This window comes from Micropterus dolomieu, linkage group LG13 (genome assembly GCF_021292245.1).
Source record: "Micropterus dolomieu isolate WLL.071019.BEF.003 ecotype Adirondacks linkage group LG13, ASM2129224v1, whole genome shotgun sequence".
NCBI lineage: Eukaryota > Metazoa > Chordata > Actinopteri > Centrarchiformes > Centrarchidae > Micropterus > Micropterus dolomieu.
This window is the reverse complement of record NC_060162.1, coordinates 29,786,128-29,803,840: the sequence shown is the minus strand read 5'-3', so window position 1 is coordinate 29,803,840 and position 17,713 is coordinate 29,786,128. Positions and strand designations below refer to the sequence as shown.

General features: G+C 38.9%; 1 protein-coding gene across 1 annotated transcript in view; it reads right to left on the bottom strand.

The window, feature by feature from the left end:
* Positions 1 to 17,713, bottom strand: part of ror2 (receptor tyrosine kinase-like orphan receptor 2) — a 68,750-nt gene that overhangs the window by 36,672 nt on the left and 14,365 nt on the right. Inside the window, exon 2 of the mRNA XM_046067042.1 lies at positions 8,847 to 8,918. Coding sequence (XP_045922998.1) covers positions 8,847 to 8,918 — 72 coding nt within the window. The remainder of the gene's footprint in view (positions 1 to 8,846; positions 8,919 to 17,713) is intronic.

The following is a 17,713-nucleotide window of genomic DNA, read 5'->3' as shown; positions in this document are numbered from 1 at the left end:
GAGATTTCACATGACTTTTAATCAAGAATGTACAGATATTTACATGTACATTCCTCCCACGGGCAGTTCAAAACCAGAATATCTCATAGATCTCCAATATGCTAGCTGGAGCTCACGTTTCTCACTGAACAACAGAAAGTAGGAAAGTGGTAGCTCTGTAAGAGGAAATGAAAGAGAAGAGGAGGCATTACAGCTGTTCATTTGTTATGATGTGTTGAGTGTTTATTATAAAATTGGTTAAGACTACACTTCATCACTTCAAGCTACACTTTTTATTAAATTTTTTCTAAAAATTAGGCACTTTAGTTTACTTAAATTTAGAATTTATATTTGAATAGTTATTATTTATTATCCCTCCAGTTTGATGTGAAAACTGACTGAAATATTATTTGATTTGACAGTCCGTTGTTGACTAAAAACATGTGTTGATACAACTATAGGTTATAGTACTGAATGATAACGCAAGTTCGTTGTTTTGATGTTCCAGACCTTTGCTTCAGGAAATTGTCTCTAACTAGACCTCTTTGAAATCTAATTGAATACCCCTGCTCTAGGGAGCACTATAAGCAAGGTCAACACGTTTCGCCTACAGAGTCTTTATAGCCACGTGTTCGGGGGATTATGCTGTATCTCATGGTATAGGTATAGCTGATACAGTCTTGTGCTCCCTAGATCGATACGTGAAAAACTGCTCCAAATACAACCTAACAAATATTTGCGAAAAATGCTAAAAAGAGTCATGTTAGAGAGTCATTTACTTTAGCATGGCCGATCAACAATTAACTGATGTGGCATGCCTCCCTGAGGGGCTATGCAAACTTTGGTGCAATTAACCCCTAGGTGGCGCTATTTAACATGAAAAATTTGTTCCTGTATAACCACAAGTCAGATTGACATGGAAGTTGAGCCGAATTGTTCAAGACGGTCCCCTGGCGTCGGGGGGCTTAGACCCCCACTTACAACTACTTGCAGTTCTAGTTAGGGGTCCGAGCCCGAGTGGGCTGGGAACACGCGATTGCAAGGCATCGCGGTTCCCAGTACCAGCGGAGCCGGGAACCCTATTGGAACTGCTAAAACCCATACTGCAGCCTACACAGTAAGTGCTACAGACACGAAACTCATAGGGTAGGTCCACACCACTGCAAGTACCGCAAAAATCTGCACACATCTACCACTAGGAGGTGCTATATATGCATTTGGCCTTGGAACTCACGCATACAAGGGCGCATATTTAAAACCTTATGTCCATGCGTTTGGGGGATCGACCTGAATCTCCTGGTAAAGGCCATGCCCATTTCCTAGACTCTTTTTTTCCGCTACATCGCAAAAACTGAAAAACCTATTTTAATTAACTCCTCCAAAGCGGCAAGTCCAATCAGCACAAACTTGGCATGGACCATCTCTGGACCAAGCTGATAAAATTTTGTAGAGGAAATTTTGATCCGACAAAAAGATTTCCCGATTATAGGCTAACAAATATTTGCTAAAATGTTAAAAAACAGGAAGTGACGTCATATCTTAAGTTTGGAATGGTCAATCAACACCAAACTTGAGGACCTTATGTACCATGCCCCCCTGAGGGGTTGTGCAAAATTTGGTGCAGTTAGCCCCTAGTTGGCGCTATTTACATTCACTTACATTCATTTTATATCTCAATAACTACAACTCCGATTGATACCAAATTTGGGTCATTTGTTCCCCATGGGCCACTGATGATACCTAAAAACTTTGATGCAATTCAGCCTAAAGGTGGCGCTATAGTCGAAGCTCAAATACCGTGGAAACACCCCATTCATTTCAATGGAATTTCGAACCAACGCACATTTTGCCTCATAATTACTATAATTACTATTGCCACTATATCTCACAATCATAAACCTTATGTCTACGTGTTTGGGGGATACTGCCAATTCCTATGGTATAGGACACGCCTTTGTGTGATGACGTTTTCACTATCACTAACTATAAAAACTATTTTAATTAACTCCTCCAAAGCGGCAACTCTGATCACCACCAAACTTGGCACAGACCATCTCTGGACCAAGCTGAAGAAAGTTTGTAGAGGGAATTTTGATCCGACAAACAATGTCCCAATTATAAGCTAACGAATGTTTGCGAAAACGCTGAATACAGGATGTAATACGCTGAATACAGGATGTAATACAGGATGTAATATCTTACGTATGCAATGGCCAATCTAAACCAAACTCGGGGACCTTTTCTTGTCGACTCACGCAACCTCTGCTGAGCGAGGGGGCGGCTGGCGCTGGGGGGCTTGGACCCCAGTTACAACTGCTAGCAGTTTTAGTTTATAATTGATTCTGTATTAATGTATATTGTCTGCTATGTAGCAGAAGGGAGTTACAAAACACAATTTAACTATTATAACTATTACTACTATTATAACTATTATATTGTGACAATAAACCTACCTACCTTTTCTCAGTGATATTACCAGGTGCATATTCACTGCTGGGATTGAGACCACCCATTGCTGAATGGAAATTTATCAGCCCAAAACTTTTAATTGAATAGACACATCACAGACACTGACGCATCAAATCCCTGGCAGGACTACAAGTAAAACAGTCTGTTTAGATCACGCTGTAGCAGAAAAAGTGTTGGCATAAGTAATTCTTCCTTCTCTGTGGATGAGTTGTGAAAATATGTTTCTATATTGTATTTTGTAGTAACAGTATGTAAATGTTATAATATTTAGCTTTTGACCACAGTGCTGAACAGATGGACCAATTCACTGAAACAGTTCCCCACTTCTATCTACTTGCCTCGAGACAGCTCTCCCTCCCAGTACTGATACAAGCCCATGAGCTTTAGCTCTGCAGTGATGAGAGGGTAGGATGTGAGTGCAGCTGACTGCAGATGGAATAAAGCTGGATTGATGGCCTTTGGTAATGGAATGAAATAATAGAAAGAAAAAACAAAGGTAAATGAGGACAAAAGCAACTGTTTCCCCTTTCTGGAGGCCTGAAATGTTGCTGGCTGCTCATCAACTGTTGATGATTCAAACTATTCTTCCTTAAAACAGCCTTGGGGCAGATACAGTGTTCTTGTTATTCTAAAAACATTGGAAATAAGATTCCTTTTATTCATTTAGACTGATGATATATTGACGAGAGAGAGAAAGAGAGAGAGAGAGTGAGACAGAGAGAGTGAGAGCAGAAAGTTTACCAAAATGGCACTGAATGGAGGAGTGGGTTTTGATAAGCGGGACCTAATCGCTCATGAAGGAAGGAAGAAAGAAAGAAAGAAGATCTTGCACGTTTTGTGCTCGGGCCCTAATAATTCCTTCAGTTTCAATAGGGACCTCGCAAAGTTCATGCTTACCTTAGAATGAGCCATTTGCGGATGGAATCATAGAATTTGATAATAAAAATGGAATCAGCTGTTAAATGTTACAGGATCTGCTAAAATGTGGTTGCAGTTTATCACAGCACTTAAAGAGGATGTTATGCTTTTAGGCTTTTTCCTCTCCTTTTTTGAGTTATCTACCTTTTTTGTGCATGTAATAGGTTTGCAAAGTGAAAAAGCTCAAAGTCCACCCCATAGTGAGTTCCCATCTCCCATAGAAAACTCTGCTCTGAACTGCCTGAAAACAGCTTGTTTGTAGTCCAGCTGTTTCCCTTTCATCCCTGTGACATCACAGGGATGAAAGCAAAATGCGCCTCATATAACGCTCGCCAAGCGGCTACTCCGACACGCCCTCAAAAACACCGGTGGAAAAACAGTGAGCTGCAGCACACAGCTCTCCTCTCCCTTCCAAACACTAGCTACCCTCCAGGCAGTCAGTGGACATAAAGTTGTTACTGAGACAGAGCTCAGTTAAAACTTTATGGATGAAAGATACTTTTGTTACAGATTAATAACTCACCACTCTGAAACGCTTGCTCCAGTCCATGTTGCTAAGCTGGTAAGGGGATATACAGCTGAACCCAAGCCGCGTTTACCGGCTTCTTGCTGACCCGCCCTTCTCTGCTTCTGATTGGCTAGTAGTTCTTAACTAGGAACTGCGCATGTGCAACTCCCAACAAAGATCATTTAGAGACAAGATGTATCACTCCATAGCTAAAACGAAGCCTTCAACACAGGGAGGAGCTGCAGCAATGTGCAGTGTGACATTTACTCAAGTACTTAAGTACAGTACTAGCATGTAATAGCAATAGCATTAATAATAGCATGGCTATTGCTTCTATTTGCTATCATAACATCACTAAGCTTACAGAGTTAATAGCTAAGATCTGGGAACACAGCGACATAGCTACATCAAAATTCAACAGGTCAAGAAACATGAGAAGTGAGATCAGACAGGTTGAAAACAAATCAGCAGTTTATCCAGATGATCAAAACTTTGTTTGAATATCAAACCGAATGCGATTGCATCTGAAATGTTGCTAGTAATAGTGTGATGTGTATAAAAGTGATGGATGTATAAAAAGGATGGTTTGGGTGATAATTTTACTGTTCACCTTAGTTTTCTCTTCCAAATAAGTTTGACGAACCTGCAGATTTGTCAAATATCCCTATTAGTTATGCACATTACTGTATATGGAAATAAAGAGGAATGGTGGCGGTGCAGAGATATTGATAAACACACACACTCAAAAATCCCTTGGCTCTCAGTACCATCTGCATTTCGAGCAGCAGCCAAGCTCTGGCGTTTACACAAAAGGAAAAACAGAGATGTGAGCCCAGCTTCCCATCCTGGTCAAAGCAGAGCTCTCCACAGAGCAGGCTACAGATGACTGATGTCAACAAGCAGCTCTTTAATTATAACGTCTTTATCCTTCATTTAAGGATGTACTGCAACTCTCTGAATGACTCAATAAGTGTGTGAGGGCAAGGCAGGAAGGAAGGATGAAACAGTTGACCTGGAGATCAAAACCAGCTTGAATGGTTCTTGCAATAGTGATTAAAAGCCTGAAAATAAACACTGAGGATTGATAAGAGTATACTCAGCCTTAGGAATCAATGTTGCATTCAGGGTATGTCATGACTACAAGAACAATGTAAACAGTTGGTCTACAGGCAAGTGAATTGTATACTTTGCAGATTGTAAAGCTGCAAACGGAAAAATTATCTTTTTTATATAGCTGATAGCAAGAGCAGTGGACCAACAGTAGATCTCTGTTGCACATTACCTATAGCTGGAGTGCTTGATATAACACCATCAGCCACACCAACTTCTACCTGTAAGGTCTATCATCTAGTGGTCTTGGGGTCCTGGAGTTGAGGTCACAGCCTCCAAGAATCAAAATGCCAAAATGCTACTCTTAGCATGTGCATGCATTAGTAGTGACTGCTGAGGTAGCTGGTTTCACATGAGACAATTTCCACCACACATACACTCTAAAAACCACCTGCTTGAATAGAATGGTGTCTCTGTCATTGCCCTGGTTATGGCACTATTTAACATTGAAATGACAAATTAATAACAACATTTTGCTGCTGCTGATGGAGAGCGGCGCCAGTGTCGAGCCAGAGCCGGGGCGAGCACCATAACCGGGCTCAAAAGCCTCTATGGACATAACATTAGCTAATTAGCGGGCATGTTTTCACTATTTGTAGTAGCTTGTTTCTTATTTCACCGTTTTAAATATACTTCATTCTCCACCTTATTTAAGTGTCACTCACTTATTGAATCTGCCTCCTTCAGTTCTCTTCACAATCCCAGACCTAACGTAATGTTACCTCTACTGCAAACAAGTCTCCGTGCCCCGCTTCTTTCCTTCTCTCTCCCTGTATATCTGCTCCGGTGACATTCTCCATCAGTAGCCTACATTGTATAAAGTGTTGCAGACTTTGTGAGCTAGAGACGCAGAGGGAAGGGCGGGGCTGCGCAGTGAGGGAGAGAGAGGAGCAAACATTGGTAGGACTTCATATAGGTGGAAGCACCTACGACCGATCTCGGCATGCAAGCTTTTGTAACACCACACCCCACACATCCTTGTATTCTGTCCCCAATCCTCATTCCAATTCTGTTATCACCACTCTTTAATAGACTACAATGCAATCTTGCAGGGGTAAAGGCAGCATGCCTACAAGCACACTGGGCCAAGTTTGAATATCCCAATGGATTATTCAGTCTTCATCATTCCTGATCAAAAGGCAAACTATTTTGCGACTAGTAAGTTACTATTATGTAGGTATGGCTTTCTCAAATGTCAGAGTCAATGTCAAGTATTTGATTGATTAGTCCTACCCCCCAAGAGATAGAGATAATGAACAGCAGCTTTCTCCCAGAATGTATGTGTCTGTGACAAGCATCCAAAGCCTGATGCACTTGGACAACCAGTCTGTTTATCTAAGGAATAACTACTCAAATGACATGAAGTGAAATGATACATGAAATGTGGCAAAAAAGCAGCCCACATAAGTGTGAATCTAGCCTAAGACTTCTGCTGAATTATGGTGCATTCATGACGCCATCTGCTTCAGTTTTTACAATTGAAGCTTGGTAACAAGCCTGTAAATACTTCAAATAAATGAGCAGGACTGCTTTACAACAATGTTGTATTTATATAATTGTATTATATAATTAAATATTTTATATCTCTTTTATACTTACATACTAGGTCACATGTAACAATTGATCTCCATCACAAGTGAGCAAGGTATGATGCTGATGAAGGCTGTAATAAGATCAACTTTGGTTACTTTGTCTATAGAGGTTTTTCAATTGAAGTTACAGAAACTGTGCTACATGGCAGTATGCATATTTTGATATTGTGATGTAAAATTACCTATATATTATATTTTATGTCTATCACCAATTCCTAATGTTAAGTACCAAAAGCTGGCATCAAATGTATGTTTACCAAACACTTGATATTGACAACTTCAGCTTATTTTACAAAAGAATATATAGACAAAATATGTTTATTTTGTTTAGAATAAGGTATCTGTGCAAAGTTCTGCACTTCTATGTGTGGAGTGCAAGGCTGGAGGCTAGACACCAAATATCAATGCTGTGCATATTCTATATTTCCATAATAATCTATTGCATGTGATCTGGCTGACTGAATTATGGCTGAATTTGTTTTAGAAATAAATATCTCATTTAAAATATATCAATTATTTTGACTCTTACTGCATTTGCAATGGTCTTTTTAACATCGGTATTCTCATTCTCATTGAAAAACATTAAAATGAATTATGGTGTGATTTTTGCAGGGATCTGTTGACACACATTACACTTAACAATTACTGTGCCTCCTGCGATTTGAAAATTGCAGTAGGCCATTTTAGGTAGGTAGGTACATTTATTGTCACAGTATAACAGGTTATATAAAGAAATTGAGAACTCCCTTCTGCTACATGGCAGAAAATATAAATTCATATAGATTGTAAATATGGTAAATTGAAATAAACATTATTCTATTATCAATAAAGCAGTGCTGAGGATGAATTTGAGTTGAGAGATTTGCGATTTCGCTACAATTTTAAATGACTATTCAACCCTAGACTGAATTACAAAGAAAGACCTCTGTAAATATCCTTACTACACTTACTACTTAAATGTGTCATATGTGCTACACCTGAAATAATGATTGTAACAAGGAAAGAATAATTGAGTTTTTGTTCTGTTCGAAAGAATAATTCCAAAATGTTCATGAAAACTTTCACTGCTTAGTGCTCACTTTGGTCCCTGGAGAACTGAGGGTCAATGCAAACAGTCCTCACTTTGTAACATTCCATTTCCCTACCCTGGTATTAAACAGACCCTGCTGCAGCAGTGTTGAAACTTCCCCTTAAATTATCACATGACTGATGCTCACAGGCCGTGAGGCTGCACTGAACACCCACCACGCTGCATGGCAGAACTAAGGGGCTTAAAACCAGAAGGTACAACCATTAACATACTCTACTCTTTAATACATCTAAGAGGCCTGACTGTTGCCATGAGTTCCCTAACACTAACTTCTGGAGGAAAGACTGGCTGAGAAAAGTTAGTTTGGAAAAAGAAAACACTGATTATCAGATTTGTTGCAAAAAAATCAGGAATTAACCTGATGTATACAATGTTACCCTGACCAATAGAAAAGATGGACAAAACTACACAAATAAGACTTCAGTTGTAATAAACCACAATAATATTATAATCAACAAATTCAACTTATAGCCGTGTCTCATTCAAAAGTCCCCGGATCTCTTTTCAAGGAACTAAAAGCTTCTTCAGCTCATTGTTGTGTGCGTTTCCACCATGGTCTAAAGATCTGGGTGAAAGAATGGATTAGCACACGTAGGTAGCAGGGATTGTCTGAGCTACAGAGAGAGCTAGAGGGGAGTAAAAAGTGTTTTGTGGTGAAAAGAAGCTGCCTGCTCTCATTGGCTGGATGGGATGTCGAGTGGGCTGACTCTTCCAGATATTTGGCGTGCTAGATATCTGACAGACGTCTGCGATGTGTCAGCAACGTGTCAGAGTTGCGCCATGGAGCCGTTTTGCTGAGTCGTTGCGTAGTTCACACATGCCAATCGGCTGCCAATCGATCGCTGATTTACCCCTGATCACAGCCGCAAATGGGGCTTAAAATCGTGCAGTGTGAACTAGGCTTTAAAGAACTGGGAAACAATCTCAAAAATATGCCTACCAACTAATTTACACAATGTATATTCTTTGTTTAGCTAATCTATACACAAACAGAAATGTAAAATTACAATTTGTTATGTAATGGTTTACCAGTCTGCCCTGTATTTCTCAACAGCACAACTAGCGTTAAACAAATAAGATCCAGCATAGTGATTAGTGAGCTTTAGTGAGTATTGGTAGGTGATTTTTAACAGACACAACTGTACACTTTGATAACAGCTCAGAAGAGTTTTTAACTTACCTTCAGCTGTGGGTGCAGCTCCACTCTGAGCTTCAGACAGACCATCTGTATCCACTGACAGACCTGGATCACCTGCAGAAATTGCAATAGAGAATACAAGCGTTAAAATTAAAGCAGAAATAAAACAAGTCAAGTCTGACTCTGGGATGATATATTTATTATAATCAACTATATTATCAACAATATAAAAGTGTTGGACAAAAGGAACTACTTGTAGGGTAGGTTTCTCTTGAAGGTGGTGCTTGAAGGCCAATGGGCCATTAATATGAAAGAGCGCATCCTCGTGGGATCATAAATGTTATCAGTACCATTCAAGCCAATCCGTCAATTACGACATGAGAGCTCACAGAATGTCCAAAATGGAAAAGATTCATACTGTGGGGACAATGAATGTGCTGAGTAAATTTCATGGCAAGTTTACTATTTAAAGCCCCCCTCCAGTGTATTTTGACATTTCTATGATATTTCATATTTTTCATTTCCTTACAATGTTGATTACACACACATAGTTTGCCAAATATTTTTTTTACAAATGGCTTAATTTTGTGCTCAAAGTTGCAAAAGTTGCATAGTTGTTAAAACAGGGTGGTGACGTATGACTATAGTAATTCCATAAGTCATACGTCATTCTCCAAGCTTGCGCAGGCGCACTGTCATGCATGCGTTGTTTTTAGTTTCCTCCTCTTGGTTTAGTGTGCTGTTCATTTTCATTATGGCATTTGTGCGTACAGTGTTGGAGGACAGATGACAGAAAACCCGTCACACTTTCACCTGCTACCGTCTTATATACAGTCTGCAACAGGCATTTTACTGACGCCCGTTTTACCAATGCATCGACGAAGGCACCCCCCACACCCCCGCGGTAAAGTAAGCGCACCATAAAACGTAGTGGGAGTTATCGTGTGCAGTGCGTGACAGGACCATCGACTGTATGATTGATACGCGCACATTAGTTTCTATCATGGGTAAGTAATAGCTACTCCTGCCAGACAGTGAAGTGTACTAAACAGTGTAGTGATGTTAACAGCATATCATTAGTGAACACTCCAGCCACAGTCAGTTTTTGGTTGTCATGCTAATGTATTACGTCCGACTATTAACCACACCCCTATTCTCTGTTTGAGAAAGAATGTTAACGAAAAATGGCAGGAGGGGTGCTTTAATAGTGGTGACAGAATGAATGAATAGCAGTCCAGCCATATAAAGCTTCTAAAAATGTATTTTTAAAAAGTCTTTTCAAAATAGATAAAATTCATATTTTTGAAATTAGAACAGTGTGTATAAACAAATATTATTTGTTAAGTAACATTTCAAAGTGTTTAAATACATTTTTGTTTACGTTTTTTTAACTTCACAGCCCAAAAATGTCAGGTGGCGAAACCAAATATTTGTAACAATATATGTTTTTTCCTACTTATTGAAGTTATATCTTTGGCAAGTATTCCCTAGAGTGTCTATAAATTAAAATGCTCTGTATAGCACCTTTCTAGTCTTTTCGACCACTCAAAGCGCTTTAACACTACATCTGCATTCACCAATCATACACTGAGCCTAAGTGCTCAAACGGAAACTAACATTCACACTCATTCATAAAATCAGAAAAATCAGAGTTCAGTATCTTGCCCAAGGACACTTCGACACGCAACCAAGGGAAGCCAGGGATCGAACCGCCGACCTTCCGATTAACGGCCAACCAGCTCTACCTCCTGAGCCACAGGAGGAGGCTTAACAAATTATTATTTTTTGCTTGTGATTTGTATTTACAATTATCTAAGATTATAGCATTGTAGAGGCCAGTTATTTAGTATCTTTAGCATCCAATTTTACATTTATTGATGGAAAAATAATTATACAAAAATACAAATAAAATTTTAAATTTTCAATACAGTATCCATGATCATCTTTGTTTTAAACCATATGTTTGCTTTAACCTATTATTTATCGGTTTAAATCAATATTTTAGCTGGTCACCCCACCTGACAACATATTAGTAATGACAGCGAACATTCTGAAAAATTTTAATTTTCTTTTAAATACAAAAAAGGTGTTTTAGTCAACAGTCTCTATTGAAGTGATGAACTGATTAAAAACAGGATACATGATATCACATTCAGTAAAACAACTGGGTTAGTGCAGTGGATGTGTTATTAGATTGTAATTGAACAAATCATCAAATATGAAAAAAACATCAAATATTTTTGATGTTCCTCTCCCTGTGCTTTCACTGGTCTTGCTTCCACTGTTGCCTCACTTTTTGCTGTTCTGTTCTGGACCGCTGGCTAATTGGGATTTTCACAGTTTTCCCTCGATCTTCCTCCTCAGATAACTATAAATAGGGATGTTCCGATCACTTTTTTTGCCCCCGATCCGAGTCATTTAATATTTAGTATCTGCCAATTCCGAGTCCCAATCCAATAGTTGTATTTTACAGTTGCACAGTGGACTTCAGGATGGCTATGTTTAATTAAATTTCTATATCTCTGAGTGAACTCACTGTATTCTGTTTAGTGTTCATATTTTTATTTTTTTTTTATTTTTTTAGGTTCCCTATTAAATTGGTAGTATTGAACGCAGCTCTTCTGAAGCTAGTAAACACAACCTATTCTCATGAAAACGCTTAGTGAGTGTAAAACATTCTTAATTTAAAACAAAGTTGCACCACCTGTCCCATGCTTACGGTAGTAAAATTTGGTTTATTTGAAAGGTTTAAACATAACATCATGCCACAATATTTTATTAAATGAAATTAATATCCTTACAACACAATTTAAAATATTTTTTTAATCTGTTTATTTGCACGGACAGTTGCACCACCTGACATTTTGGGAGTTTTACATGCCAGAACATAAAGTAATATATATCATTATAATGTAGTGAAAATGTATTCATACAAAATGGGTTTTGTAGAATAAAGTATTAAATGTTGTGAATTGATTAAAATTACTTTAACAGAAAATAATTCACTCACCTGAAAAAAATATGCATGTCATGTCATTGACCCATTTTGCGATACCTTGTTATGAACGCCTAACAGACATTTTGACATGATGTGGAACTGTAGAAATAGTTGGGGGGTCACCCAAGACATGCTTCTCTAGGGACAATGAATGTGTAATGAATTTGATGACAATTCAGCCAGACACCTTGCTCCAGACCAGATGGCAGACAACACCATCTTTAAGTCGTCGGATCTGCCGGTATTGAAGTGGATGCGCCCTCAAGTCAGCTGATCATCTGACCAACCAATGGTGTAACTTCATCAATCACTACATAAGTCAGGGGCAGACTGTAGTCCAGCCAAAAAAAGCCCAAGGGGAGACAAAAGATCCAGGGTGAGACTCTTTAGCGTCTGAGCTTTGCCAACCTGGAACCGTATCCAGAACAGGCTACTGGACACAACCCTGTTAGAGGTAGGGCTGTTCTCTCACTTAAGGTTGCATAGTGGGATTATGTATGTTATGTTGGTCTGGTTGGTTGTGTTGCAATGTTAAAGCCAGCTCACCATATGATGAAGTCTCTGCATCTGATAATTGATATCTCAAGATATCACAGTCAGCATTACAAACTGGAGTCATAGAAAGACGTGGATGTCTGCAATGCAGGGCAGGTTTAATAAAAAGACGCTATTTGGTGCATTGTGGGAAATCTCATCTCTTTCTCCAGTGAATCCCCTAACTACATGGAAATGCAATACTGGGGTACACCTTTAATATCTAAGCTATGTGGTTTACCTGTCCACTTAATAGCTGTTCTCACTGTTATTTAATGTTCTTTCAGGAACAAAATCACTCTGTTGTTTCCATTTAGTTTGTAGTTGGTGACTTCTGTTTTAGATCTCTAACGGATGGGAGCAGTAGGCTGTGTATGACCACAGCAAAGTTAGTAAGTTTAGTGTTTTGTCCTTGCAGTGCATTGATAACTGCTATGATGTTTAGAAAACAGCACATGGATGTCTAAAAGTTTGGGCTGGTCAGATGTTCTTGATTATCTTGGAGGATATAGATTTTAAAGAAAGACTAGAGATGATCTCCGGGGCATGGCCAAGACAGAGTGCATACAAATCCAGCCTCTGCAGCCGAGACAGAAATATTTAGGCTAGTTTCTCATACTTAAGGAGACTTTTCTCCATGTCTACCTACATCTATGACTGGATTAAACTCGCTAATGTCCTCAGCACCACCAATTTCCTCCACTACCCACATCTGTCAAGCACATGGTCTGTATCACAGGGACGGCAAGAGCCAATGCCAAGTCAAGTCGATCTATTAACTGAGCCATACGCTGTGTCTGCTCACATGTGCCTGATTAGCTCCGAGTGAGAGCCAGGCCCAATCATAAAGAGCCAGAGTATCCATTGTGAGTATGTGCAAAAGCTCAGTTTGCCTTACAGCCAGACTGGGTGAGGTGGTAGAGAACAATGAAACAATCAGACTTTCCAAAGATCTCAGTATGCTTCAAATAAACTAAGAAAATGTTCCTTTGGCCATGTGGATAAAGCACACCTTTCAACAGACCAGGAGCTATAGCTGAAGAAAGAAAGCACTATGAAGCACTTAGAAGTAGGGCTGAACGATTTTGGAAAATAATCTAATTGCAATTTTTTTTTAACCAATATTGTGATTTAATATGCAATTAAGTATCAAATTATAATAATATGAGAAGGATAATTTGAGAGTCAAGTCATGGCATTAAATAATATGATATAATATCATCAGGTCGGCCTACCCATCACCGATAACTGTGTCATCAACTTATAGGATCTTATCTGCTCATTTTGTTTAAATGATTGTTTATCATTTTTAACACAGTGTCAATTATTAAATAACTATTGTATTGTATGTATTTTATTGTATTATATTAGTTTATTATTTAAGGATGCCTAACAACATTAAGCAAAGGGACTGCCAATGAAAACTAGCCTGTGGCTAACTCAGGTACATTTAAATTTATTTTGAATGTTGATCAGTGTACATTGTCCCTTTTCAAATAAATAAAAAATAAAAACACTGAAATAACAATAATTGATTTAACAGCGTTACCAGCAGTAGTGTATTTTCGATTCGTGCAGCTGTGTTCATGAGTGAGAGGGAGAGAGAGCGAGAGGAAGTGCAGCGCGAATGCGCTACGGCGCTCTGCAATCAAATACGGTTTTAAGTAGGCCTAGTAAAGAAAACGATAATCAATATGTGGCGGTCAGCATTGATATTGTGGTGGGCCGCCACAAATAAATGAACGAATGGATATCTTTTCCTAAATGGATTATAAATATTAATAAAATAGATTACAGTCTCGACAACTTAACATTTGCACATCTATGAATATTTGCTGCTAGAAGGTGCAACTTTTTCAGCCATCTGTAAACAGAGAGTGGGAGAGAATAAGCATGTGTATTTTAGCATACACATAATCTTCTGTAACAACTACTTTCAATGTAGCATATTCACATCTACTTTATGTCTGTACCAGCACTTTTTAATTCTAACGAAAGCTACAAGAAACCATTCCTCAACCACCATCTGGCTGTAAAATATGTCGTCTATGATACAGTGACCTCTTGCTGAACAACCCTAATACTACATGACTGTCTACAACTTTGAGATTTCATTTAACTATAACTACGTTTCGCATTAGAAAGAGGAGCTAGATGATTTTGTCTAGCAGGAAGCCGTGTTGGCTAACGTTTATTTTCATATCCCGTCTGCTTTAATCATTTCCGACACGTTGACTAACTACAGACAAACAGCTCGCATATATATTTAGAATAAGTTAAACACTATAGTTAATTGAGAAATGATTGGACTGTTTGCTGGAACTGCCACCCTGTTTCAGAAATAAATCTGCAATCAAGTTTGTCAGCAGCGTATCTTTCAACACCCAACTACTGTAACATTAAACACGCTGCTGTGAGCCAGGAGGAAGCCGGGAGAAGGCAGTGAAAAACAGGAGAGTTAGCAGGTCATCAGTGTTTTCAGGAGAGGACAAGTGATGGGGGCTGTCAATTTTTGGGGAAGCCAAGTGAGAGGAGATGTCCCTTTTGGAGGGCAATTATCTAATGTATTGTGCTCTTACAGTGCAGGGTATAATTTTACACAAAATTTAATCATACTTTAAAGAAATATCATACATAGCCCGCTGCTTATAGTGCACAGTACAAATATGCTTCGGTTTAGAATAAAAAAAGCATTCACAAGCTCAATCAGAAGATGTTTTACATTTGAATAGTAGCAGTTGGGGAATGTATCAAATAGGCCTACATACTTCTTATTTAATGCTTGGCCAAATGTTTAGAACACAACATCAATCAAGACTAACAACCGAGTACCAGACCAAGAGAGTAAAAACAATTATTCAGGTAGCCTAACCTGGCCCAGTGCCCTGTGGCAGGTGCCGTCTGTGGTGCTCATATATGTACACACCGCAGTAAAAACAATAAGGTTACTTCAGTGGACTGTTCATTCAGCAGCTAAATCCAGGCAAGCAAAGCAAAACCAACAATTTAACCACATCAAAAATCTCTATCTGAAAAGGCCATTCTTCTGTCTTTCGTGGTGGCGAAGTGGTCAATAACCAAGTTATAGAATTTCCCACTGGCTTTTATGTCCTCTGCAACAATAGAGTCAATTGAAGTTTGGCGCTACTAGCTAGCCACTCTGTACGGATATAGTTTTCCTCATTGAAGGTCCCAAACCCCCTTTTCCTCTCCACGCACAGCTCCAGTTTTGGCGTTGGTCTTCTGTCAGATTTAATTTTAAGTTGCTGCTGTAGTGGTAGTTTATTAAAACTATTTATAAAAACTCCAAATCTCCACCCTCCATAACTGGACCAGCTAAAGTTGCTAACAGCTCCCATTATTTCATGTAAATGTAAATATTCCGTACTTCATCTGACATGACAGTGACCTCATCTAATTGGTTAAACATTTCATTTTTTTCACAAAGAGATGCCAGCTCTTCCTGGCCTCCCCGCATAGTCAGACTGCAGGTCAGTCTACGGTGGTGCAATTTAGTGTTTCACCACACATCCAACGCACAGCATTTAGAGGCGCTGTTTCACTTATTTTAAAATAGGGAAGAGATGACAGCGACAGCACATAAGATTTATCCAAACTAAAAACATTGTTTTTTTTAAATGATGAATAGAGTCTGATAAATAGAGTCACTGGCTGTTTTTGTTATATTTTAAGTCATGTTATTAACGTGACAAATTACCAACTCACCAATAACACAGCCTGTAGGTACCAATTAGTTCATATCAGCCGATAATATATATATAATATATACCTTGCAGCCAACAACACTTACAGTACAGTAAACTAATGTTATATCAGTACACTAGAAGAAACCAAGATAACCAAAAACTGAGTAGAGTTCGCATGCATCATATCAGGCAGTGACTGTGATTGATGGGATGGATCCACAGCCTTGGAAATTGAGGCATTAGGGGCAATAGGATGCTTTTCCACCCAGAGCTGAATAAGACTGCTGGCTGCTGCATTCCAACAGCCTGCTGCCTCCACCATGAAAGGGTCCTTTGAGATCTGAGAGGCCAGGCCACGGCTGCATCTACTGGGGTTCTGACTGAGGGCCCTCTGGCACACCTCACACTTTCCTTCCCTCCTGTTTAAACTGTTTGTGTGTGTGTGTGTGTGTGTGTGTGTGTCCTCCTGCCTTTCAGTCCTCTGACCTTTGTCTCTGTTAACCCCCATCCTCCACCCTTTTACATTTTCTACCCTCACTTCCAACTTTTCCTTGATTTTTCGGTGAGGGGCGATTTACCAGTTAACAGAGAGCCGAATGAGTTTGTTGCATTTCTTGACGGCAGAGTTACTCTAGAAGCAAAATGATGTTGCTGGGTAAGTTTAACCTCAATGGAATGAAGCAAATAGCCAAGTGTCAAAGGAGTTAAACATGACTGAAAACTCAACCACTTTTCTTCTCTCCAAGAATGTGAGTGGTCAGTATAGTGTTATTAAGCTTTCAAATCAATATATCTGCATGGAGTATGTGGTTAAGTAACATGGGTAAAAAAAGCACATCCTGCTGAGCAACTAAAAATTGTTGACTAGCTTGTCTGGTACCATCACTCCTGGTTAACAGTGCCACTACATAATTTATTCATGTTGGAGTTACCTCTGTTAGATAGCTGGAATTACAATAGTAATGAGGTGACACTGTGTACTAAGTGTACTGGAGGAGTAACGAGTATAAATGAGTGTATTAATAAATATTAAAACATTAAATAAAAAGTATAATGTATGTATGTTACTATAAAACCATTCTCTGCTATTACACCACTGTGGTTAAGGTTTGATTAGGGTTAATGTTCAGATCATAGTATAGACTACTATATAGCTTACTATTATTATAATATTTATTCAAGACGGACAAATCAGCAGTTTCATTTTGTGGGTTGTTTTCAGTCATTAAATTATTGTGCAAGAAAAATTCTCTACATGGTGGTCAGTCTCTCATTTGTGTTCTAACTTGTCAATAATAAAACCCGTGAACTCAGAACAAGTTCAATGCTCCGAAAGTTTGCTGTAGCGCGGCCACCTTTTTTAATGTCCCGTCTACTCCAAGCTGTGACTTGTCGTGAAAGGCACCTGAGCTTCTCCCTGCTCTGTCTCCACTAAATTCTTACAGCAGACATGACAAATAATATTTGTCTTACTGTAGCCTGTAAAATCCAGTAGAATCACAGCTGTATACATTACTAAGGTCTACAGCTGGAGGGGCACACATTAATACCCCAGTGTAAATCTAAGTAAAGTCCTGGTCAATCTAGTTCTAGATATCCAATTCAGCCCCCACTGTGCAAAGTAAATTTTAAATATATATATCTGGCCAATTGCTTACCCCCTAAAAACA